The sequence below is a fragment of the Battus philenor genome, unplaced genomic scaffold (genome assembly GCF_028537555.1).
Source record: "Battus philenor isolate CCGP_79_NKW_IND1 unplaced genomic scaffold, ilBatPhil1.0.hap1 SCAF_20, whole genome shotgun sequence".
In the NCBI taxonomy this organism is placed as follows: domain Eukaryota; kingdom Metazoa; phylum Arthropoda; class Insecta; order Lepidoptera; family Papilionidae; genus Battus; species Battus philenor.
Genome location: NW_027181683.1, coordinates 12,478,377 through 12,505,356, shown reverse-complemented (window position 1 = coordinate 12,505,356; position 26,980 = coordinate 12,478,377). Strand labels below are relative to the sequence as shown.

The window sequence follows — 26,980 nt, the reverse complement described above, 5'->3', positions numbered from 1 at the left end:
ATATTTTTGTTTTATGTTTGTTTAGAAGTTATTTTATTATATTGATTCTTTAAAAATTTTGAATGATCCACGCGTACAATTTAATATTAGAAACTTCTTAGCTAGGCCTTTTTATAGAAACCATTTAATTTACGCCATAAGACGTTATCATTTTTAAAAGACAATTTGAAGTAAAGATAATGTCTTAGTGTCACTTTAACAACTTGAAATAATAATAATTATACAAGTTTGTTTCGTCAAAAACTCCATTAGTCCACCACTAGCAATGAAACTGCTGCTGGGTGATGGCTGACAAGTCCTTCATCAGACCCTCGAGGTTCTGCATCTCGCGGTGGAGACGTTCCGTCGACCTTGACGGAGTCAGAGGCTCCAGTTCCTCGGAGCAGTGTGGTACGCCGCCGCCTAAAACGTGATGCAGTATTAAATGAAGATAAACATCAGAAATTAGTATTTTAATAAATGAAGGGAATTTTATTGCGTTTTTAACCAATTATTTAACCATGCATTTATTTAATAAAACCTTTCATTCGCTTTCGGGGTATACAGAATGAGACTAAATTATTAAGTCATCCTATTCATCAAATATTTGATCCATTCAGTCATTCATTGATTCATTCCTTTACGCAATCACTAATCCATGCAAACATTCATTCATTCGACCATGTGCTTACTATTTCATCCGCTCAAGTTTCAATAACTTAGTAATCCTATTCTTCAAATATTTCATTCATTCAATCATTGATACACTCCTTCACTCAATTACTCATTAATGCATTTTTCCGTTCATTCAATAATACTTTTACTTTTTCATTTACTTTCAATTACATGTGCATAATTAATAAGTCATCCTATTCATCGATAATTTCAATCATTTAGTCATATTGATTCACTCTTTTACCCAATCACCCATCCATGCATTCATCCATTTATTCAACCACGCATTTACTATTTCGTTTACTCTCAATATTTATTTTAGAGTCTTAATCATTTACTCATCCTATTCAGCGATAATATCATTCATTATATCAGACAATCATTCACCTGTGTCTCCATTCACTTATCAATACATTTTTCCATTCAGCCAATCTTTCATTCACTAATTATTTGACTGTTACGGTGTCAACAATGGGAATGATTACGAATATGAGTCCTAGCAAAACGGCATTGACTTACCAAGTTGCAGTCTGTTAGGCAGATGTCCAGGAGAGGAACTGGCACTCTTTTTATATGGCGACGTCTCTCTCACACTTCCCGCTGTTGAAAATGGACCTTTAATGATTCATCCATTACTTACTGATTATTTCAAATTTTAAATTTTATTCTTTTAAGAAGATCTAAGATGGTCAGGAATATACGTGGTAGTTTTTACCTTTGGAATGCGAAGGCGTGGAGTGATCGGAGCCGTCCGCTGAAAGAGTAAAGCTGTGCAAGGGGGCGTTGCAGCCAGCCCTCCGCTGCAGAGAGCCGCCTCCTCCTCCGCCACCGCCCATGCTGCTCATTCCCCCCACTGCTGGCGGGGGGCCTGTGCCCGTGTCACTGCTAAGCGAATCACGGCTGCAGACAAAATTGTACAATTTTCCATGTCTTCTATCCTTCATTCACATATAATCTTTTTTTTTACTCTTATAGTTGCTACGTGCTTTCTAAAATCTTATTGTTATAGTGGTGCCGAATTAAAAATAAATCGATAGTACAGACTTGTGATGGTAAAGTTATACGGTGTTACAGACATCTTATATTAAAACTGCCTGTTATTACAGATGGTCGGTATTACAAATATTCGAGATTACAGATGTTCAGAGTCACAGATGGTCGGTATAACAGGTGTGTAGTGTTATAGATCTAGGGTATTACATATGTATTGTGTTAAAGATTTACGGTGTGACAAATGTACAGTGTAACAGCTGTACAATGCTACAGTTGTACAGTGTAACAGTGTGTACACTCACTGCGTGTAGTGTCCCAGCGGCTCGTACGCGACGTAGTGTCCACGTTCCCTCGCCGCGCATGCGTACACGTCGGAGCCTGCGCTACCTGCACCACTCGGCGCTGAACACGCGCCGCCCAGCGGGCATGCCCCCGTCCCACCTGTGGGCAACAAGTCATTAAACGAGTTAGTTACCAAATATCATTCGATAAACAATATTGGATGTGAAAAATAAAGTTTGAATTATTTCTTACAGGGCGGGGGCGGTGGATGTGGAGGGTGTGGTACGTGTTGCAGCGACGCGAGCGAAGACTGCGGCGATCCCAGAGGCGCCACGCCCGCCAGCAAAGGTGTACTCTGCGCCAACCACATAAAGCATACATTACTATAACATCATCTTAACTAAGCACTACCACCCATACTAGATTAAAAAATCGAGCTAATAATTTTGAATATCGTATTTAATTTACCTGATCGGGCAAGCCATGCCGCCGCCTCTCGCACGTAGCTGCACATCCCACGCCCACGCCTACTCCCACGCCCGTCATTGCTGGAATTAAAAGTTCGTTTTAGATTTTTGTATAGCAAATACAAAGTCTGGGTTCCTATATATAGATCGTATATTTTAATTATATATAATGGTAAAATAAAGATGAAGGTGAAACACATGTCTTTAATGACTGAAACTTGAAAGACTGCATCCTTTAGTGAATTAATGTTGTAATTATGATATAACAAAACTAACGTAGTGGAAGAAAACAAAATGGCGACAGTACGAATGTAGGATAGACAGTTATATATTTAATAAAAAACTACACATCAAGAGTACAAAGTATATAAATATACTAAGGCATTGCATTTACTTACTTCTAAATTCACAGCGATCGCAACGTTTGCAACTGGAGCCGGAAGCCGGCGATGCCCGCAAGATGGCGGTGTCGTCACTTCCGCTGCCCGCGCAAGATGGCGACCGACGCGAATCTAATTGTGCACGCACAAAGTGAAACTAAATAGGGGATGAACGAAAACGACTGGCAAATAAAAGTAATGTACACAAAATAAATACGCAACAAAAAGCTGACAATGAAATAATGGGGAGTACATACAAATGATTGAACTATGAACTTACCTTTGTATTTTGGTTCAATCCAATTTTGTTGTATATCCGCATCAGTAGTACACTAGTTTTTGAGTGAGCTCTGTGTTACAATATACAAAGCTTACTTGAATAGTGTAGATGGATGTCGAACAGATTAAATAGACTACAGGATTTTAAATCGGGGATTCCCAAACTATATATACTCATCGCCAAATGACCTTAAAAAACCTATCTCAAGTATTCTTCCTTAGGTAATTTTTTAGAAATTTAAAAGCTTTGTTGATAAGTAAACTAGACGTAATTTCCAAATCAAAATTTGAGTTTCTCTGTGTTTGGCACTAATCGATGTAACATAACTCCTGAAGATGCCTCGTGGAGGGGTGAAACACGTGTTGAGTAATTTGGCGGTGGCGGTTGTGTGATTCGCGTTGTTTGCCGCATACGCATTTATCAGCGGGCTGACGGGCGGTGCATTTGTTGCACGACTACCACTGCATGTGCGGAAGTGGCTAAATATTGGTCCTTTTCTTCGGATGGACTTCCGCAAGGTAACCCCTGATTCCATTAAAAATTTGAGTAAATAAATAATCACAACTACTGTGATAAACAATGTCTTATAACAGAGTTCAATCTGACTTTAGTTTTTATATAAAGATATAAATAATAATAATTAAATAATCTTTACAATTCTTTTATGCGTCCACTTTGGGACAAGATGTACTCGCTTTTTCTTTTCATTCTTCTAACATACACAATTGGTACGTTATAAAAAGAATGGTTTGTAGCTACTGGCTAAATTTCTTACGCCCCCCTATGTAACATTTACTTTGTTTTTAGTTGGTCCCCGTTATTAGGGGCAACTTGTTCACTCCTATCTCGTTTAGCGACAGGGGACATGCAATTTTTAATTAATTATTTCACATTCTTCTTTTTATTTCTTTACTTCTCTCCGAGTCTTCTTAAGTACATTCATTCGATCTTCCAAAATACTTTATTTTTTTAGTTTCCTTCTTTTCATCACCTTTCATCCTTCACCTCACTTCTCGATATATTATTTTTAATAATACGAAAGGGTTAAATTCGTAAGAAAAGGACTAATATATATCTACTTCCGCTATGTAGCAGTAGGCGTGCAATAAAGTGCATCGCTCGCCAGCCCGGTGATAAATGCGTATGAGGCAAACAATGCGAATAACACAACTCTACGGGGCATCTTCAGGAGTAATGTTACACCAATTAGTGCCAAACACCGAGTGTGCGAGTGAGAGGCCCCGTGGAGGGGTGAAACAAGTGTTGAGTGATTTAACGGTGGTAGTTTTGTAATTCGCATTGTTTGCCGCATGCGCATTTATCAGCAGACTGGCGGGCGGTGCACTTCATTGCACGACTACTACTGCATGTGCGGAAGTAGCTAAATATTTGTCATTTTCTTACTTAGGATGGACTTCTGCAAAGTAACGCCTGAATCTATTATATGGTTAAATTCGTCTCAAGTCCACTTGTGAATTGTCTCCCTTTAATCATCCTGTCCCACTTTGGGAAACACTGGTTTATAGCATAAATGTGAATAATAACAATATGAATGTACATATAAATGTTAAGTTCCCTACTTACCAATTTCTCAGCCGTGCTGAAGATGTTCACAGGATCAGGAGATATACTCACCTTGTTGTTGTTGTTTAAAGGAGGTTTTACACTCACCGACATAGGTGGGCACGTAATGGCGGCGGTCGAGGGAGGCAGGCGGGGGGGCATGGCGAGCGGGTTCGTACTCGGCAGGGGGCGCTCGGCCAAGCGTCAGTGTGGACGACACCAGCGCGTTTGGCCCGTCCACGCTGCCAGCGGATACTGCCAAACGTAAAATGTAATAACGTAAATTTTGGTAGCAGGCTTCAATATACAGGATGATTAGTTATAGGTATAAGAGCTTTTAAAAGGCGTATACATAGCTCATTTACTGACAATTAATAGTAAAATACATTAAATTAAAAAATCAATGGTTTCATATATAATAAACAACATAATGATAGTATATTAAGAAAAATCGTTTTAAAAATTCTAATATCATATCCAAGACATATACATAGCAAATTAAAATTAATTATTGTATATTAAATATTGTAGCTTATTTGAGAGTGAACACTTTATACAGGGTGATTGGTGAAAAAGCTTCAAAACTCATTGCTGATAAATTAGCTATATATTAATCCCTTTTACTTTTGCACCTATATTTAATCACCCCGTATAAACCTGCAGAGTTTATTTCGCCTATTCCTAAATTAGAGGTATATAGCTCGATGGGAGATTCAACTTGAAATCAATATGACATGTAATTCATGGTATGTTGAATAAAGTATTTTTGAATTTGAATTTGAATTCGGTCGTACTCTTACTGGCGGAGCTGTGGAGGCTTTTATCCATATGCTTGAGCTCCATCTGGTCGTGGTGGATCCACAGATCCGGGGGCTTGATCGCGGCAGACGCGGATGCTTTCTGGTACGTGCTGGAATAAAAGATCCAAGATATCGTTACATAATTAAATTTTTTAAAGTTATTGTAAATTCTATTTTAGTTGAGTTTTTTCTGAATGTCTGAAGTGACAATAGGCTTAGCACATCGCTCGTGAAGCTGAGATACTTTCAGAATATATAATAGTAAATGGTATACATATCCTAGGTACCTGGTATCGGGAGAAAGCGGTGGTGTATTTCGCCTGCAGCACAGAGACAAGGCCAAAGCTGCAGCCAATGCCAGGACTGCGCACGCGCCGCCGGCGCTTGCCCACAGCCATGCAGACGTTGCACTCGCCAACCCACCTCCCTCCCCACTCTCTGAAAAGATCCTCAAAAGTTAACCTCACAATTCTCAAAGAATGTATATTTTATAAACGTCAGCGGCGCATCGAACGAAAGAGGGGAATCCCACGCCAGAGCGACTATATTTACTTCGAGCGAAAGAGACAGCGCTCTACAATACTTCTCGCCTTCTGATTGGCTGACGGTTTTTAATGGTTGAATATTGTTTTCACACTTATAAAAATCTGTAAAAATATGGGCTAAGTTTAAACAATACACAAAATTGCCCGCTTAAGTCTCACGGCGCGCGAATGACAACCAAATCAAATTTAAAATTGCGTTACCCTCATTTCTGTCCAAAAAAGGTCTTCTCCCAACTCAGATATCGATTCAGCTAAAAAGTCTTCGGAGAAAAGGTTCACACCTTTCTCCGTATATCAAATAGATATCAAATATTTAATGGAATCAGGCGTTACCTTGCGGCGGTCCATCCTAAATAAGAAAAGCCTCTTTAGTGATTAGTGACTCTGTGTTTAGCACTAATCGGTGTAACATAACTCCTGAACATGCCCCGTGAAGGGGTGAAACACGTGTTGAGTGATTTGACGGTGGCAGTTTTGTGATTCGCATTGTTTGCCGCATACGCATTTATCAGCGGGCTGGCGGGCGCACTGCACTTTGTTGCACGACTACTGCATGTGTGGAAGTGGCTAAATATTGGTCCTTGTGGTACTTGTTTGTTCAAGTATATATCTCAGGCTATAGATCAATTAACTTAGAACTAATCAAGTTTTAATCGCTGTAAACTTTTATGTTACATTAATTAATACCACGTACTAACCCATTGCAGTGGTGTAGACGACGGGCGCGCTGAAAGGACCTAACCCTTTGCTGTTTCGCGCCTGCAGTTTGAATATATATGTGGTCCTGGGTCGTAATCTGTCGACGCGAGACCGTGTGCGGTCGCCGAGCACGGCCACAGCTGTCCACTCTTCGGGCGCACCTGCCGCCCCAGCTGCACCAGACCGCTGGATTGCATACATTATCACGTAACCTGCGATAACATATTGTTATTAAAGCATTTTAAAGCTTTTGTGTTGCAGAAAGAACCAGACCGGTTCGGAAGCGGTGAACGGCGTTGCTCTTGTATACTCCCAACTCATTTCTCACACGGTAAATAGATACCATACAAAGGGTAAAAATTCATGCGAGATAAAAAAAAATCTTAAATATAATATAATAATGATATGTAAGTATTATAGGAAAAAAGATTACGATGGTATGGCCACATTCAACGGAAACCAGATAACCACGTGGTAAAAACTGCCTTAAGCCTCCCAGAATTCCCAAGAGGGAGAGGGCGTCCAAAAGCTACGTGGTGGTCTAATATCAGAAAGGAACTGGAAACCCTTCAACTTGATGCAGGGACAACCCAGGATAGAGTGGCCTGGCGCAAATTGATAAGGAGCCCCGACCCCAAATAAAGGGAAAAGGGAAGGAAGAAGAAGAAGAATGATATGTAAGTATTACTAAAAATAATAATTAATGAGTATAAAACATATACAGATACAATCAATACATCGATAGCCCATCACATACAAATTAGATAAGCGATCACACGGACGAGACCTAATATACCAGAAATACTCTGCAAGGTGTTATAGTTATGGAGAAGAAGCAGGAAGAAACTCCACAACAACACGTTTTAAAAAAAGTTTATGTGACCTAAATGAAATCAAAACAATCAGGCGACATCACTGCCAAGGATTCTCATCATTCAAATATTGGTTTATTGAATAGAGAGCTTTTCCCGTCATTTTCATTATGAAGGATAATGGTTATAGGATTTTCCAAGTTCAGATATTTTATATATGTGAATTTTATTTGGCAGTACCTATTCTTTTTTTTTGGAAAAAGCTATCCGTAGAGATTTTATTATAAATTTTCTTGTACACGAAACCAATTTACTCAAAATTAGATTTGAATGTATATTTAAGCTTAGTGTACTGATTTGCTTACCGGTTAGGGGTCCGTTAGGCTTGAGGGGCGGCGCCCATGTGAGGTCTGCTGCCCTCGCTGGCGGCGCCGCGGGAGACACCCGTAGATCCCGAGGAGCAGCCCCTGGTGCTGCTTCCAGCGTTGTGTTGCTCACTAACATCGACCACGCAGACTCACGACCACCTAAATAAATCGAAAAATAACCACACTAACAACTGCAATCAAACACCCTGTAATTTACTATATTATCACTAAGGGTATCTATACTATCTCGAACCAAAGAAACATCCTGTACCTAACTCACATCCAAGCCGATAAACAAGTTTTCATTAGCCAAGGCTTTGGTACAGAGACAGGTACAAGGACGCTCACCATCCATGAGGCTCAGGGTCTAAAGAGCGAGGCGTTCATCACTGTTTGTCGAACAACAGACACCCATCAGCTATATAGCAGTATCCAACATGCGGTGGTAGCAATATTATGTCACGTTGAACATGTATTACAAGAACGAGATTATAGATATTCAAGATGCGATTGCAAGATTCGATGTGGCAAAATCGGCAACGATCTCACAGATACTGGCGTACAACCTGAGAATGGCAATATTGAGTAGAGATGAAAAAACTATAAAAGACTTAGTAAATCTATAACATAAAAAAACGTGAGCAAAAAAAATCTGAAATATTAAACTTAAATGTAAAAGCAGATACATACACGGATGCTAATGTCTGTGGAATAAATATCATAATCTTATATATAAAATTCTCGTGTCACGGTGTTCGAACTTGAACTCCTCTGAAACGGCTTGACCGATTTTTACCAAATTTTATATGCGTATTTAGTAGGTCTGAGAATCGGCTACTATCTATTTTTCATACCCCTAAGTGATAAGGGTTGTTCACCTTTAAATTTTATTTTTTATTTTTTTGACGAAATTTTTTGTTTTATTTTTTTGTGATACAACATACAAAAATACATACAACCCTGAATTTTCACCTCTCTACGATCAACCCTTATTTTTAAATTGAAAATTAAAAATATTTTTTTTTTGCAAAACAACGTTTGCGGGATCAGCTAGTTATAGATAAAAAAAATCATTACTCCGGCTGTACGACGTTCACTTATTCCGATCAAACCAGAAAGAATCGAGGTTGGAAGAATGAAAGTAGCAAATATAATACAGCCTCAACACATCATCAGTGATCAGCAGTGGGCAGGCAACACAGCATGCCGAATAGGCTAATAGGATACAGGCCTCTTTCAACAGACCTATTGGAAATTTATGGGAATAATCCCAGCGAAGATTTCACGCCTGAAATGAAGACGATTTGCTAAAATTATAAGAGCAAGTGTTTGATACTATAATTACCTTTGATAAGTTTAACAGCGAACTCGTATGTCGTGAAGGGTCTAAGATCGTCGAGCATACAGTTGAGGTCGCTAGCGTTGTATGTCCGCACACGACCGCCGCTGGTCGACCACCGCACCACGTACCGTCTGCCGTCCGTAGCCGTCTGCAAACAAAACGGTCACTTTTAAACATAGAATTGTATAGTTTCATCGAGTTTCGCACATGCACTGGTAGTCGTGCAACAAAGTGCACCGCCCGCTGATAAATGCGCATGCGGCAAACAATGCGAATTACACAACTGCCACCGTTACTTGCATCTCTGTGTTTGGCACTAATCGTTGTAACATAACCCCTGAAGATGCCCCGTGGAGGGGTGAATCACGTGTTGAGTGATTTAACGGCGGTGCACTTTGTTGCACAACTACTACTGCATGTGCGGAAGTGGCTAAATATTAGTCCTTTTCTTACTTCATCGAGTTTGTCAGGTTCATATATTTTATTATCCCAGTGTATACCAAACCTTATACGTACCTGTCCCTTAGGTAGTGTGGGGTCAGTCCAATATACCACAGCCGTTGTTCCACTCAGCATTATTACCTTTAAAATTAAAAATAAATTACAAAAATCGAAACATTATATTTTACATTATATTGGATTGGTTTTTGATTTACACTGCTTTAATATTAACTAAAAACTTTTCGCAACGTCTTCACATTTTAATTTTTAATCTTTTACCTAGAAATGAGCGTAGTAGTGTTTTTTTTTTCACTGGCTATCCGGTTTGGAGACAGGCAACTTACAATTTTTGGAATTAATTTTTTCACTTCCTTCTTTTTATTTCTTTTCTCCAGTGTTTACATTCTTTATGCACACTAATTACTACATGAACCATTCATGGGGAATATGGTATAGCAGCCCCACTTAGCAGGCTGGTGGCGATCGAAGTATGAAGGCACGGCATGGATAGGTTCCCTACTTGGTGGGCTGACAATATGCGAGAAGTCTCTATACGAGCAGTGCAAGACCGTGATGACCTTTGGAGACGGCCTGGACCTTGTAGTTGGTGTCCATCATCTGATGTGATGATGACACTAATAACATATAAGTATTTCATTCGACTTTACGACGCTAAGTGGAGGCTGCAGGGGCACCAGAACTGACCGGAGCACGACTGCCACCACTCGGACAAGTGAGTACAAATGAGAAGAATTATTGTATTTGTCATTTCTTCTTTGGTGGTACAATAATTCTTGAAAGTTGCATATATATATTTTGTACCCTCTCTCCTTACCTTACAACTGTGTTATGAGGAATAAATTCCAGTTTAATATATTTTTAGCGTTCAAAACATTAAGAAAATAAAAAGTAATCAAAAAAAAATTTAATAAATTTATTATTCAATTTTTTTAGTCCGTTGATTTTTTTAAATTTTATTGCAATTTTTGAGAGCATGGTTTGCGCCTACTTACCCCCTTAAATAGCCCTTTATACCTGACCTTTAAGTAAGAAGAATAATCATAAAAATAATTATACCTAAAACAATCAAAATACAAAAAACTAGTTCCTTGGTATCTTATTGTTAAAAAAGGAAAATGGTAGTATGTTTGTGAACAGCGATAAATATAATAATGTCATACTTTAAGTCCAACAGGCGGTATAAGCGGCGGTTGTTCATCGTCTTCCGGATCGTCTGCGTCATCCGGATCGTCCGGATCCTCCGCATCGTCCGGTTCGTCGTCCGGAGCCAGCGCCGGACGTGTCCGGACAGTAGCGTACACCGCCGGCCCTAGTCCCAGCGCGTTGCTAGCCCGCAGCGATATCACGTATTCAGAATTCGACTCTGTCGGATTGCAATAAGGTTTATTTCTCCAAACTTAATTGATATAGCTTACAAATAGCTGGAATGGTGGAAGAAATGACTGATGAGGACTAATAGATAATAAAAAAAATATTAATTTTTAAAGGTGATGTTTAGAAAAATATTTTAAAATGTCTAATTAGTAATGAAAGAAATAATTTTAAGGTATTCTTTATATTAAAACCTCAAGTTCACATCCGACGTGTACATCGAATCTGCCACCAAATGCCACAAGTTGCTACCCGTCGATATTCGTTCAGACTGACCGAGGTTGCGTATGACGTAGGAGCGCAGATGCGCTGGTAGCTCGTGCGAGCGTTCGTCCGGGACTCCGAGCCCCCACCCGAGCCAGTAGCCGCGGACCAGGGCGCCCCCCTCACCCCCATCGTCGCCCCCGCCCCCTGCCTCGCCTTCGCCGCCCCACCACACGGAGATCCAGTCACGACCCGCCCTCGCTGCACAGAATGTATCCAACTCTTTTTAGTACTGACACTGAATGTAGCCCGACAACAGACACCGACCCACACGAAACGAGGTCCCGTCCTGGGGGTTTTCAATAGAGAATCCACTCTAGCGATCAATAAACTCGTCAGCTGCACACTTTGATAAAATATCAATGTAACGCTAGCGGAGGTAATCGAAGATACACTATAAATGCCGGCATGGCGAAATGACTAAACTATTGTTCATAGAGCCATATACGCGAAACATAAATTCCAAGGCAGTTTACAGGAATCGATAACGTATATGATGATGACATCAACTGAATATTATTACCTTTTGGAATGAATATTGGTGAATAATCACATTGAAGAAGAGGAATTATATAAGCTGGGTGATTGGTTATAGGTTAATTCATCCTCTGTCCACGGTCTCTCCAAGTCCTCTCAAGTGACTTATCTTTGATTTTTGAATAAGATAATAAAAGCCTTTATGTCATACTGGAATACGATTGCAAGTACTTATCCTCAAAGTAAAAATCTTTAAGAATCCACTTTTATCAGAAGTTTATTTTTTATCTGTTGTAAGTATATTTCCGATGATATGTAGACATCAGCATATATTACTTTCAAATATGTTACATTAATTTATTTTTTCTATTGGAATGTCACAGACCAATAGCTTCTGGCAGAAAAAGGTCTCCAAAGACAGATAGTAAACAATAAGTAATTTTAATATATAGTAATAGGAATATTGAAAACGCTATTTCGCACTCCTGAAACCATTTGAATGTACTATACAATACCTAGCGATAAACATTGTACATCGACTCTTGGAAAGAGACAATCAGCTAATTTCGGCTGCGTAGAGCGTTATCTCTGTCGCATGAAATACAAACAGTCCGGTATCTATTAGGAGCTGTTACAACAAGTATCATTTGCTTCTTTTGATAATTTGACGCGACCGCACTCTATCGCACTTGAACAACGACTGACGAAATGTGACATAGGTAGTGCGGGACAGAGATAGTGCCCTACGAAGCCGAGATTGGTCGATTGTCTCTTTCTAAAGGTCGATGTGCAATATTTATCGCCGGGTACTGCACATTAATTGACAGAAAATGAGATATATATTCACCCCTTTAAAGCTGTTACATCTATAAACGACCAATTTTTTTTAAATTGTAAAAAGATAAAGGTAGAAAAAGATAAGTGTCATATCGACACCGAAGAAAAATCGACCGACGAGTCCAAAATAACAGATGATGAAAAACCAGTTGCACCTGAATAATAATTTATTTCAATACATACAATTATATATTTAGACATAATTATATTTAGTTATCTTTACCATCATTTTATCTATATAAAGTCCGCTATGAGACATATGCCTCCCCCACATATATCTAATAGAGCTGGTTAGAGGAGCCCAGCGTGGGGATTGTGGGCGGACGACCTATTCTTCGCTTGCCGATCTCCACCTCAGAGGCTACCACAACGTAAATTATATTTATGTAAACATAATGTTTACACAAATGATATACACTGAATTACAATTTTATAACTTCAACTTATACACATATTACAACTTAATTATGATGAAATTTTATAAATATGGTATTTTATAAATTATAAAATGTTTTAAAGAAGTTTTATTTAAAAGATTTAAAAAAGAAAAGGATTAAAACACTAAATGACAAAAAGTAAATTTTGAAGAGAGAATGAGTAAGAGATCGAATGAGTGATAGAGTGAATGATTGGGCGGTGACTCACTGGTGAGTTTCGGTGGGGGGGCGGGAACGCGGGCCTCGGTCCGTTCTCGTGCCTGTGTTGTAGCGGTCACCCATTCGCTGAACGGACCGGAACCATTTGCATTGATAGCACATACTCGTACCTGAAATTAAAAAAAAATATTTATTCCTTCTCTCTCTCTATTCTTTATGTGACTATATATGTTAGAATAATGCGTTTTTAAACATTAACATATATACATTAATAATATACACTCGCGTGCAATTAAATAGACTCACGCCGACAAAATATACAATTTTTTTTGTTCAAGATCAGCTTGTACTTTGTCTGTAAATAATATATATTTTTGAAAGCCTAGTTTTTAGGTTTTAAGAAGATATAGTTGTAACAGAATAGGCGTTTGTCTTCCATCTCACCTGATGGAAAGTGTAGATGAAGACGAATGTGGTACACGCCCATCCAAAAGAAACCTGTTCACTCTACTCTTAAAGATTCCAAAGTTCAAGGCATCAGGGAAAATAGACCCAGGCAGGTCGTTCCAAATCTTGGCGACTCTCACCAAAAACGAGCTGTCAAACCGTTTAGTTCGACTTTTGGGTATGTCAACAACGTATGGATGAAACTTTTGTCTACGCCTAGTGGAGCGATATAAGAATGAAGATGAGAGCTTACTTGATATACGGTTCCAGTTTCTAGATCGCGGAGTTCAGCGCGTCGGGTGTCCGCGGGGGTGGTGAGGGACTCTGCACGACGGCGGGAGGAGGGCGGTCCGGCGCGATACCGCACCTTGTAGCCGGTGAGAGGGCCGCGGTGAGTACGCGCCGGTGGCGCCTCCCAACGCACCAGGATCGACTAAGAACATAATATATATAAGAAAAAGTAAGAAAAGGACCAATATTTAGCCTATATGTTTGGCACTAATCGGTGTAACATAACTCCTGAAGATACCCCGTGGAGGGGTAAAACACGTGTTGAGTGATTTGACGGTGGCAGTTGTGTAATTCGCATAGTTTGCCGTATACGAATTTATCAGGGGGCTGGCGAGCGGTGCATTTTGTTGCACGACTACCACTGCATGTGCGGAAGTGGCTGAATATTGGTCCTTTTCTTACTTAGGGTGGACTTCCGCAAAATAACGCCTGATTCCACTAAACAATAAATTCTGTTCATAGTTCCAATGTTGAATAAATGAATTTTATGTTTTATCTTTATCTTTAATTAGTCTTGTTGACAGATGACGTGACCACGTAACTTCCTTTATAATATTCACGCAGATGTACATGTAATTCTGTCTATACAAGTATTCCATTAAATATATATATGAATATATCTTAAATTTCAACCAGATATAGGAATACCGAAAACATCCGATATCTTAATATGTCCTTATCAGGCACTATTAAACCAGAATGCTAAACGAGTATTGACACTTTAAGATGGAGTCGCCGAGTCAAGGGACCCAAAAACAACATGGTTACTCAATCATGAAATAACACAACGGCCCCAGACGTGACTATCCCGAACTTAGTCAATCGCTTAAAGCCTTTAATCTAAGTCGATTCTTTACATATAGCAGGTGATAGCTTCCTGTAATTTTGTCAACACTTATATTTTACGTAGATTGACTGTAACATAAGAACGTGACTGTAAAAGCCTATGAAAATATAGAATATTTAATGTTATTTTGATTTTTCTTCATATAATGCAAATTAATTTAAAAATATCAAGAGCACGCTATTCTTACGGAGAGTTTATTACGATGTCTTTAAGACATTGTATAGAAGGCGACGTGTATAAGATGTTGAATATAAGGAAGTTTGATGTTATTATATGTTATATGTATTGTGTAAGTATGAGTGTATATACACAGTGTAAGATACGGTATATATAAGGCTGTGTATATAAAATATTTGATGGTGTGCGTGAGGTATGTGTTTGTCGATGCTTGTTAGGCATTGTAAATAATGCGGTATATACAAGAGTGTGAAGATGATAGGGTGCGCTTGGGGCGATTTACATTAGGCAGTGCGTATAACGCAGTGTGTATTAGTAAGTGTGCACGAGACAGTGTGTATTAGCCGGTGTGTATGAGATAATGTATATGAGGTATTGTGTTTGAGTTAGTGTGTACGAGGCAGTGTATACGAGGCAGTGTTTATTAGCCAGTGTATATGAGCCAATATGTATGAGGCAGTGTGTATGAGGCAGTGTGTACGAGTTAGTGTGTATGGGACAATGTATATAAGGAAGTGTGTATGAGGCAATATGTATGAGGCAGTATGTATGAGTTAGTGTGTACTAGGCAGTGTTTTTTTTTTTTTTTTTTTTTTTTTTTTATAGAGGTTTAAAAATAGCTTTACGTATCATAGGGCCTGATGTTGGTGCCCCGTATGTCGGACTCGATCTAGATCAATACCGACTAAAAACAATCCTCTCTCTTCGGTATCCCTGGTCCCCACGGCATGGCCGTTAGGCATTACTTCGCGGGGGGGATTTAGCCGCAGCTTTCTCTGATAGAGTGGCTGTTCAGGCCAACTTCCTCCGCTCTTGCTCTATTTTACGCAACTCCTTTAGCACCGTCGTACAGTACGCGCTCGTAAGTTCCCAGGCCGAAGGCGAGGATAGCATTGTAGCTATCAGAGTTTCAGGATAGATTTTGCATCCTACACCTTCTTCCCAAGACCTCCTGGCTTCGTTAAATCGGGGGCAGACGAAAAAGACATGCTCTGCATCTTCAATCATTCCGACACAATTAGGACAGTCAGGGGAATCTTCGTATTTGAACCTATGGAGATACGCTCGGTAACAGCCGTGGCCGGATATCATCTGAGTCAGGTAGTAGTTCAACTCTCCATGATCTCGGTTCACCCATGACTCTAGGTTTGGTATAAGCTTACGCGTCCATTTTCCTTTCGTCGACTTATCCCAGGACGATTGCCACTGTTGCAAGCTTTTCAGTCTTCCCCGAATTCCAAGTTCAGCTGAAGTTGGGTCTGATTTGCTTTTTTTGCTACGGTACAGATCAGTTCTTTCGTCTGCAAGAAGCGCAACAGGAACCATACCTGCTATCACGCATGCTGCATCCTCCGATACTGTACGAAAGGCGCTAGCTACCCGTAGAGTGCTGACTCTATAAACAGAGGCGATTTTCCGTCGGGACTCCTGTTTGCTCAGTGCGTCGGACCATATGGGTACTCCGTACATAAGCACTGACGTAGTCACCGACGCTAATAACTTCCTTCTGTTTTGCTTGGGACCTCCGACATTAGGCATGAGTCGGCAGAGTTTAGCTGTCACCAGAGACGCTTTCGCTGCTGCTCTCTCAGCCTGATCTTTAAAGTTTAGCCTATGGTCGATCATTACTCCTAGGTACCGTATAGCTGGTTGAGTTGCGATTTCACAGCTGCCGACATTGAGTGTGATGGTCTCCGCAACTCTCCTGCCAGTAATGAGCACTGCTTCCGTCTTCTGCTCAGCCAGTTCTAGTCCGACTGACCTCATCCACAGGGTGATTACTTGGAAGGATCTTTCAAATGCCCACTTCACTTCCTCCACGTGTTTCGCTACTATAACGACTGCTAGATCATCAGCGAATGCGACAAGTTTAGTTTCGCTGGGTAGATGTTTCTTTAGGAGTCCATCGTACATAGCGTTCCACAAAAGTGGCCCTAGTACTGACCCCTGTGGGACGCCTCCGGTGACTTTGTACTCCTCCGTCCCGATTTCCGTAGTGTATATGAGGACCCTATCAGAGAAGTAACTAGCGACTATTTTACGTAGGTATAGAGGTACATTCAGTGAGCTAAGTGCCCCCATGATGACCTCCCATTTTGCTGAGTTAAAGGCGTTTTTAATGTCCAAGGTGGCAACCAGGCAGTATTTTATCGAGCCTCTCTTCCATCTTTTCCCAGACACTGCTAGTTTTGCTATATTGACTACTTGCTCTATAGCGTCTAGCGTAGACCGGCCTTTTCTGAACCCATACTGTGAGTTAGCTAGGTGGGGTTCAACTGCTGCTTCGATCCTGCTGTGGATAATACGTTCTAGTATTTTCCCCGCAGTATCCAGCATACAGAGGGGCCGGTATGACGATGGCTCGTCTGGTGGCTTCTTACCTTTAGGGAGAAGTACCAGTCTCTGTCGTTTCCACGCGGTAGGAAAGGTGCCTTCCAGTAAGCAGCTATTGTAGGCCTCCAAGAAGACTCCTGGTGTTGCTACAATAGCTTGCTTAAGAGCTACGTTGGGGATCCCATCCGGTCCCGGAGCTTTGTTGTTTCCAACCCTACCGCATGCTACCATTAGCTCCTTCTCGGTAATAGGGGGGATTTCATTCGGATCCACAATCCCTAGTTGAAAGGAGGATTTTGGTTGCATGGGGAACAGAGCTCTGACAATTCTTCCTAGTAGAATAGGACAAGTGGGCGTTGTATTCTCATGTCTCAGTTGTTTAACTACAACCTGGTACGGCTTGCCCCATGGATTCTTTTCAACCTCTTCCAACAATATTTTCCACGCGTTTCTCTTGCTCTCTTTAATGGATTTATTTAATTTTAATCGCGCTTCCTTATATTTGTCGTAGAGCTGCTCGAATTGTGGTGTTTTCCGAGCCCGTTGGGAGGTTCTACGCGCCTTAACACATATTTTCCTAAGCTCAGCAATGTTATCATTCCACCAGTACACCGGTGGGGTTCGGTTGTTGTTGCGTCGCCTTGGCATTGTTGCATCGCAGGCCTCGGTCAGCCTCCTTATGATTTCAGCCGCCTTTTCACTGGCACTTTTGGAAAGCAGTGGTCGATCCTCGAGTGCTATCTTGAACAGGCCGGGATCATACATGCTAGTCCTCCAACCCACTGAGCCAGTTCTTGTGTGTGGTACTCTATTTGTATTTGGCTTACATGATACCTCCCAGTATATGGCACAGTGGTCGCTAGCGGTGTAAGTATCCGAGATCTCCCAACTGTTATTTCCTCTTGCCAGTGTACTGCTGACGAAAGTGAGATCCACAATTGAGCTCGCCTCGCCTCTTGTGAACGTGGGTTTATCGCCTGTATTAAGTAAGGCGACGTCCAACAGTGACATCGCTTCCAGAAGCTGGCAACCTCTAGTGTTAGTAGCTTTACTACCCCAGTCCACTGCCCAAGCGTTAAAATCTCCAGCTATAGCTACCGGGGAGTACATTCGGGCATCCTCCACTAATTTGGCCAGGAACCGGACGAACTCATCGTGTGTTAGGCTAGGTGGTGCATAGCAACTGTAGAAATGTACTCCATTAAATTTGGCTCTTACAAATCCAGAACAATTATTTTGATTACCCTGGAGAGGTTTAGTGCCACATGCCCAGATGACAGCTTTTCCTTCCTTATCGGTGATCCAGTTTAGGCCACTGATGTGCTTATAGGGTTCCGAAATTAGTACTATGTCTAATTTTAGCTCCCGTACAGTCTGCATGAGTAGGTCTTGGGCAACCTCACAATGATTAAGATTAATTTGTAGTACCTTGATCATTTTTGAGGCTGTCTTAACATCTGAAGTGCTTTTTTAAATACAGGGCAATGACCACATCCTGCAATGTGAGCACAGTCTTCGGAATTCCCAATGTCAACACAGAGGACACATCGGGCTTCCTTACCGCACTCTTTGGCTTTGTGGCCTATTTCCCCACATTTGATGCAGCTCTTCGATCTGTCATGTTTGTTGCTGCATTTGTTTGCAACATGACCATAGTGCCAGCACCTGAAGCATTTTATAGGCCTTTGAGTAGCTCTTATTCTACAATTGACCCAACCTATCTTGATGTTTTGCCGCTCTGTTAAGGTTCTGGCCAATTCTGCTGCTACTCTAATAGAAGCCGTAAGTGTTCCTCCGTATGCTTTGCGAAGGGACTTGACGCAGTGTTCAGAAATATGGCTTCCTCCGCCAGTTATTTTCTGTAGGGCTTCTACGATTTCAGGCACCGTCGTGGTTTCGTCTAGGTCCTTAATCTCTAATTCCTGTTCAGGTACTTTGCATACTACCGTAGCATCTTTTCCAAGAACTGTGGAAATGGTGTTTCTTATCTCCTGCGTTTTATCTTTTTGATTTTTCGCTAGGATAAGAAGCATATCGCCCGTAGCCGTCCTTCTAATTTTATCAACACATTTGCCTATATGATCCGCGGAAGCATCTTTTTTGACCCGCTTAAGGATCTCGGCGTACTGATCCTTCTGGCTTGGGCGAATGATAAGAGCACTCGGACGCGTTACTACTTTTTTCTTGGGTTGCTTTTTCTTTTTTACCTCTTTCCACTCCGAGTGATCGTGTGGAAGTGGCGGCTTTGGCTTCAGCTCTGACCTTACCGTAACTGCTAAGTCCGTTGTATTAGCTTTTCGCAGTTTCGGTGCCTGGCTGATCTCCAAGGGTGAAGAGCGTTCCGTCCTTTTGACTTTTCGCGTTTTCCGGCTCTTCGGTGTTGCCGATTTGCTTTCTTCTTCGGTTTCTTTTACAGTCGTGTCCGAATACAATCTGTATAGAGACGGTGACGTTTGCACTTCTCCTACGGATGTGGTGGCGTTTGATTTTCCGACGCTTCCAATTTCCCTGGTGATCTTTGCAAACGATGTACCTAGCGCGGCCACATGTTTGCGGATCTCTCCATGAACGTTTAATTTGCCCTTTATGTACTCCGCCAGGGCAGTGATTGTATTTTCGTGGAGCTGTAATGCCTTCTTCAGCTCCATATTACTTTCATTTTCGTTTGTTTTTTTTATTAATTTATCCATGCTGTTCCCACGAGAACCTAGGGAAATATACAGTCCGCTTCGGCAGAGCCCCGGTTACCGAAGTAAGGCCACTTAAGTACGCCTGAGGTGGGACCTGGTACCCTCAGGGGAGCGCTTGCGACGACCATTCCCTGTCGCCTTCCAGTCCTGGGCACGCTAGACCACTGACATCGGGTTGTGTTTTGTCCGCGAGGGCTATTTTATTTCACCCCTACCCTGTTTCGCAAATTGCGACTCTCGGGCTTTCCCCTATCCGCAACCTTGGGGACGCGCCACGTAGCAGTACACCTCAGCCCGTGGTGTACTAGGCAGTGTTTATAAGCCAATGTGTATGAGACAATGTATATGAGGTATTGTGTATGAGTTAGTGTGTACGAGGCAGTGTATACGAGGCAGTGAATATGAGGCATTAGCCAGTGTGTACGAGGCAATATGTGTGAGGCAGTGTATGAGTTAGTGTGTACGAGGCAGTGTTTATTAGCCAATGTGTATGAGATAATGTACATGAGGTAGTGTGTAAATGTTAGTGTGTACGAGGCAACGTGTATTAGTCAGTGTCTAAGAGGTAGTGCGTATGAGGCAGTGTATCGTGTCTGTATGTAGTGGTGTTTAGGTGGCGTCTGATACTGACGGTTGCACTACTGGACACGGCTGTGACGTTCGCGGGCGGTGCAGCCGGTGCGTCCTGCGGGGTGCGCGCGCGCAGTTCGGGTGCCGGGGCGCCACCGGCCGCAGCTACGCGCACACGGTAAGCAGCTGCCGCACGCAGCCCGCTCAACGTCACTGAGGTGCCTTCCGCCCACTGAGTCTGCTCGCGACCAGTCTCCTCCTGTTACAAATATCATTATAAATGTAAATAATTTTTTAAGGTCCCCCTTTTTGGGGAGTTCTCGTTCCCCTATAATCTTCTGGGAAGGACTTTAATTTAACCAAGCTTTTCAGTACAGTTTTATTTATTTTTCTTTTTCCATCCGTCACAATATCTGGCGTTCTATCTCTTTTCTTCCTTCACATTTTCTATCATTCTTATTGCATTTATTTACATACCCTCTTCGTCACATATTTTACAATATTACATTTTTTATATATTTTATTTTACATTATTGTTTATATTTTTTATGATTCTCCTTTGATTCTTCTTCAAATATGTCTATTTATAACTCTGAAGCATTTATTTAAAATCGATTAAAAAATCTACTTTAATTTTTTTTACTAATTAGACGATTTCAGATACGTGAGTTATTAATGGTCTCTGTTGATTTTTTATTTTAATCTTTGTAATTGGCAGCAGTTTTTTAAGTATCTGAAATTAAATTTATAATGTTAAGTTAACAAGATAACGTTGAAATTTTAATGTACACTTCATGTATATTTAAAGAAATTATGGATTCGTAGAACATAAAACTAGTGTAATAAAGGGTTAGGTGTACATATAGACCGTCCAGTTTCGCTCTTAGTAGTTTGATTTATTTATATTACACGTTTACTTATACACATCAACACTTCAGTTACGGTGGACAAGTGAAAAAGTGAAACATTCTCACGTCGGTGTAGTAGACTGCGTATCTCGTTGGTGGTGGCGCGGCTGGTGCGTTGGGGGCGGGAGCTGGTGGTGACCACCAGACACGAGCAGCGTGAGGACCCTGCGCCTCCACGCGTACATCCAACGGTGGACCATAAGTCAGTTCTTCCTCAGCGGTAGTCGCTTCTATAAGCTGCAGGAATGATATTTATAACAGCAGCATTTTTAAAGCAGAACGGACATTTCAGGCTTATCGTTGTAATTTAACTTAGCCGTAATAGTAAATCAGAAAGCTCTGTTCACATTGACCAGTCAAATTGACCCCTCTGAAAATACGGACTCATCGCTTTACTGATTTAATTTTTCCTACTGCATGCCATAGCTCATTCGTCAGCAAAAAGCTTTAAACCTTTTACGCATATTTCTAATCACCCTGTATAAAGTGATCACTATGAAATAATTGTGTTATATATCAGAATGGAATAAGCTATTATAATAACTTCTGTAAGTAAAAAATCTGCAGGGACAAATAGTAAACAATGATTAATTTTTATATGTAGTAATCCGAATTTTAAAAATATTACTCTATTCGTTATTCGAAAAACCTTTTTGAACCACAGATTTTTGGACAAGGTGTACTATAACTAAGAGAAAATGAGAATACATCCTATAAAACCTTTGCACCTGTAACTAAAATCACCCTGTATAGATAAGGTGGTATTTTTTTTAGTTAATTGAAGAAAACAATACCTCCGTAGCTGGAGAGTGGGAGTGGTGCGTGAAGGCGATCACTGAAAACTGGTACGTGGTGTTGGGTTGTAAAGATGCCACGTTCATCTCGTGGCGTTGTGGGTTTCCGCGAGCGATGCGCTCTCTGCGATTAAAATGTTTTAATTAAACTAAAAAACGAAAACAAGATAAAAATAAATTCATATAAAGTTTCACGAAATATCTTTGTTTTACAGTTTCTTAGTTTTTTTGTTAGTTTTTCCAATGACTGTCAACCTAAAGGCTTCTGTAATTGCTTTTCCACATATAGTGCAGATGATAGTCTTTACGTCGTAATAAATAAACCAATGAAAATGTGTTCGTTATTATGTAAAATACGATATAAAACTCACCTCTCGCTTCCTTTGACTTTGTAAACGACCGCGTAGCCTGTTATATCCTCCATCCTATGTTCCGGTTCCTCCCAGCTGAGTGTCACGAACCTATGCTTCACGATAACAGCCTTTAAGCCCTTGGGCGCAGAGACTATAGTCGCGTTCCCCTGCCCCAGCTCGTCCAGATCCAAGCCTTCGTCAGCGTGAAACGAAATGTCACCATCAGGATATTCCTCGTCATAGTCTACCTCTGGGACTGATGTGTACGCTGAAGATGTCTCGCCGAGGAAGTCCAGGTCTTCAGGCGCTGGTTCTAAGGTCGGGTCGGGAGCGAAGGGAACAAGGCTGTTGAAGATGTCATGGGTGGAATTGGAGAAGGTCTTTTTATTCGGATTACCCGCATTTTGGATTGATGACTTGGATTTGTCGGTATCTGTTAATGGGATGGAAATAAAAAATAAACAAAAAATTGTATAAATAAAAAAACAAATAAGACGACAAAGTATTAGTAATGGAAGAAATAAAAATTTAAAACAAAACAAAATTGGAGGACTACGAACCAAAACAGGATAAAATAGATTTAGGATATTCAATATTACCAAAATATATTAACACATGCTTCAACGTTTTAAACACCGTACAGGATCGATTAATCGATTTAATTCTATTATAGTACAGTTAAAATTCCTTATATTCACAATTCAAACGTCTAAAATCAGTTAAACAGAATATTTTTGGACAGTTATTATAGGAATACCCACACAAAGGTGTTCTCCACAAACGGAGTCTTCAAGAGTCGCGGGCGTTCAGAATCTTCTTCACCATCATTATATCAGCCAAAGAACGTTGTCTATTGTACATAGACCACTCCCAAACATTCTCAATGGGGAGGAGACTGCTTTTATCAAAATGAAGACCTTAACAATGTCGTCGGTATAGGAGGGAGATGGGTCGGTGTCCAAAATGTGGGATTTAAACTCCCACTAGATATAACGACATCGCCCATCCTTCCTGTCCTTTGCTCGCAGGGTGGCAGGCAATGCAATTGATAAGAATAAAACCAAGTAGGAACAGAAACGAAAAATGAAATAAAAAATCATATAAACGATTTTAACAAAATAAAAAGAAATGTGTGACAAATTATATATAGAATTGTTATGTATTAAGAATGATAAAAATAAAATGTAAGAATAAAATAAATGTACCTAACCACCTTAGAGTAAGAAGATGATGGAAGAAAGGCGAGAAAAGAAAGAAGGTATAAAAGAGCAAAACGAAAGATATTGTGAAGGACGAAAGTAAAGAATGGAAGATATTGTGGCGCGTGAAAGAGAGTGATTAATAAAGAAAATACTGAAAAAATTATTGAATAATAAAGTCCCTGATCTCAATAAGTTAGAGGTGCGAGAGGCCCCCAATAGTGGGGGGCATAAAAAAAAAGATATAACGACACGAATGATGCTCCATGAGGGTTGAGGACAGAGATAGCATTAATAGCTGATACCCTGGGAATTCAATTGATACACGCCCACTGCAAGAGATTGACCTCTCTTAAAGATATCTATGGTAGACGGTTTGGCGAGCCCAATACGATATTATAGTACGCTGAAAATACTGCTGCTCATCCTCAGGGAACTTGTTTTTGAGCAGTAATAATCCTGTATAATTAATGCACTAAGTGTGAATTATATAACATTGAATCAAACTCGCAACCTACAATTTCAAGACGCAGTCGTCTACCGCTGGACTACCCTGGGATAGGTTATTCCAAATAGTAAAAGGGAGAGAAACAGAAGTTCCTAATACTATTTATTTGGTCTAGTTGTAATTTTATGATGATCACAGAGGTCCGTTTTATTGGGTATAAACCGCACATAAACCTTTACTTCCATCCAAGGATCAGAGTTTCTTCAAAAACCGGATAAAAGCCTGAAATATATGAAGCACTTTTACAGTCGTTTTTATTCGGTTTTTGTACTGGTGCCTGTGCTCTTGTGTTATCTGTGTCATGTGGTAAGTGCTTGTGTTAGACCGTGACCTGAGACTTGATCTATTTGTATCTCAACAGCAAACTCACCGTCCCCAGGCGGCAGCACGATCAACCGCAGCGCTGCGACAGCACTACCAGCAGCTGAATTCGCTGCGCACTGGAACATGCCTGCGTCCACTCGAAGCACGCCCTGTATGCGCAGGGATGTACTGGGGGCAAATTTTTAATGAGAATATTTTTTATCATACATTATTTAAAGTTAAATTTAAACATATAATATAGATAATAAATTTCAAATGTCATTTTATAAGACAATTTCTCTCGACTATGTAGGTATATGCATCAAATAAACAATAATATGCGTTGTTCTGAAAACAGAGAAACCACATTTAAAGTTATTATTTAAATTGTAGATTCCTTTAAAAGTTTATTCTTCAATATTATAAATAATCACTTTAACATCTCAAGTATCAACTGCTTTACTGACCGGCGACTGCAATGGACGCCGTCATAACATTATTACTAACAGCGCCATCTATGAAGTGTCAAGGTTAAACAGAAACTGCTTTACCGACATTAAATAAGCAAAGCGGAGTATTAAATAAAATTATTAGAGAAAATAGTTTTATATATATATATGTATATATACCGAAGTGAAAAACACGAAAAGTGGGGGTCGACAGAAAACACCAGATGCAAGCTGCTTCAAACACATCATATTGTAAATATATTCAAATTCAAAATATATAACTTTATAAAGTGCCAGTGTCTATTGTGAATAAGCTACCACCGGCTCGGAATGCTGATCTGCTGAGGAGAGCCGACCAGAAACTCAACAGGTGCTCTTAATTGAAATTTAACAATGTTTGATGTGTACCTTACATATACTATAGGGGGCAGATTATGTCCAGCTGTGGACGTCCTATGGTTCAAATAATGATGATAAGTCCAAGGTCTCTGAGGTCCTAGAGATCCTAGTATTCTTTAAGACATTACCCGTCGAGCAGCGCGATGTCGCGACTGTTGGGGGACAGCGGCTCGCCGTCCTTGAGCCAAGTGACGACGGGGGTGGGGCGGCCGCGTGCGTCGCAGCGCAGCGTGACATCACCGCGAGGATGCGCACGCGCAACTGTTCCGCCCGGCAGGCTCACCCTTGGCGCCGTCTATAGAATACATTCATTTACGTTCATTAATACTAAAGAAAACTCAACACGAACTATGAATTTCTTTTTAATCATCTTCTTCTAAATATCCCCCCCCCCCCATTGATCGCCAAGATGACTGGGGCTGCACTGCCCGCATTCTTACCATACCTTAATTATGTCGTTGATCAACCCAGTGGAAGTTTTACCCACGTAGCGTCTACCGACATGTGGTCGCCACTCTAGAATCTTTCGGCTCCAACGGCCAACGGTGCACGTGCGATGTGTTTTTCCCACTGCCACTTCAGACAACCAATTCTTCTAGCTACGTCGATGATCTTGGTTCTTCTACGAATCTCCTCATTTCTGATTTCACCTTGCAGTGAAACTCTGAACATAGTCCTCTCCATTGCTCTCTGGGTGACCTTGAGCCTTCTTATGAGACCCGTCGTAAGTGACCACGTCTCAGATTCGCATGTCATCACTGGTAACACACATTGGTCAAAGACCTTCGTCTTCAAACATTGCGGTATTTTGGACGAGTTGATTCGGAGCTATCCGAAAGCTGCCCATCCGAGTTTGGTACTATATATATTTTGCATGACACTTCTGAATACTAACAGAGACCAAATCGTACTCCACTATAATGGCTTCCGAGACTTGAAATTAAGATGACAAGGTTCTTGGAATGTTCTGATTGGAGTAAAGCCCAAAACAAAGTCTTCGGTTACGGGTTTCTTTTCAATTGAAAAGTTATTTATTTGTTAACAAAATACACTGAGAGACTCAATAAGGAAATGAACTCACAAGGACTTGAAGCTGCGTGGACTGGTCTGCGGAGTCCAGGCGGTTGTGTGCTCGGCAGGTGTAAACGCCCGCGTCCAGGGCGCGTGCTGACTGTACCCGCAGGGACCCTGATCCCACCAGGTAGAACCGCGAATCCAGATCACTGTGCCCATAAATATTATTAACCATTTAGAATAATTTACAATTTCTTTCCTTTGGAAATGTTTTTATTAATAGTGCAGGTTTTTATCTATTTTGATATGGTAAATAAATGGAACTGTATACAGTCTAGTTTATTTACGTGTAATAAATTATAAGAAAAATACGAGTACTTTTATAATAACGCCATCTGTTGTCTCATAAAGACAACAGCTTGATTTTAATATGTTTACAATTTTTATAAAATCAAAATAACTAAAGCCTAATCTTAATGCTAAAATGTCAGAACAGACTAAAATA

General features: G+C 40.6%; 1 protein-coding gene across 1 annotated transcript in view; it reads right to left on the bottom strand.

The window, feature by feature from the left end:
* Positions 1-211: 211 nt before the first annotated feature.
* fra (frazzled) overlaps positions 212-26,980 on the bottom strand; it is a 269,298-nt gene continuing 242,529 nt past the window's right edge. Inside the window, exons 8-33 of the mRNA XM_068766169.1 lie at positions 26,543-26,684; positions 25,590-25,756; positions 24,681-24,802; positions 23,480-23,482; positions 22,622-23,036; positions 22,251-22,374; positions 21,523-21,693; positions 20,610-20,807; positions 13,893-14,072; positions 13,242-13,362; positions 11,295-11,483; positions 10,808-11,010; positions 9,702-9,767; positions 9,189-9,333; positions 7,841-8,002; positions 6,663-6,875; positions 5,707-5,857; positions 5,414-5,529; positions 4,728-4,874; positions 2,795-2,908; positions 2,398-2,477; positions 2,182-2,284; positions 1,950-2,088; positions 1,370-1,554; positions 1,174-1,254; positions 212-402 (exon numbers count right to left, since the gene is read on the bottom strand). Of these exons, the coding sequence (XP_068622270.1) occupies positions 260-402; positions 1,174-1,254; positions 1,370-1,554; positions 1,950-2,088; positions 2,182-2,284; positions 2,398-2,477; positions 2,795-2,908; positions 4,728-4,874; positions 5,414-5,529; positions 5,707-5,857; positions 6,663-6,875; positions 7,841-8,002; positions 9,189-9,333; positions 9,702-9,767; positions 10,808-11,010; positions 11,295-11,483; positions 13,242-13,362; positions 13,893-14,072; positions 20,610-20,807; positions 21,523-21,693; positions 22,251-22,374; positions 22,622-23,036; positions 23,480-23,482; positions 24,681-24,802; positions 25,590-25,756; positions 26,543-26,684 (3,880 nt within the window). The 3' untranslated portion in view covers positions 212-259. The remainder of the gene's footprint in view (positions 403-1,173; positions 1,255-1,369; positions 1,555-1,949; positions 2,089-2,181; positions 2,285-2,397; positions 2,478-2,794; positions 2,909-4,727; positions 4,875-5,413; positions 5,530-5,706; positions 5,858-6,662; positions 6,876-7,840; positions 8,003-9,188; positions 9,334-9,701; positions 9,768-10,807; positions 11,011-11,294; positions 11,484-13,241; positions 13,363-13,892; positions 14,073-20,609; positions 20,808-21,522; positions 21,694-22,250; positions 22,375-22,621; positions 23,037-23,479; positions 23,483-24,680; positions 24,803-25,589; positions 25,757-26,542; positions 26,685-26,980) is intronic.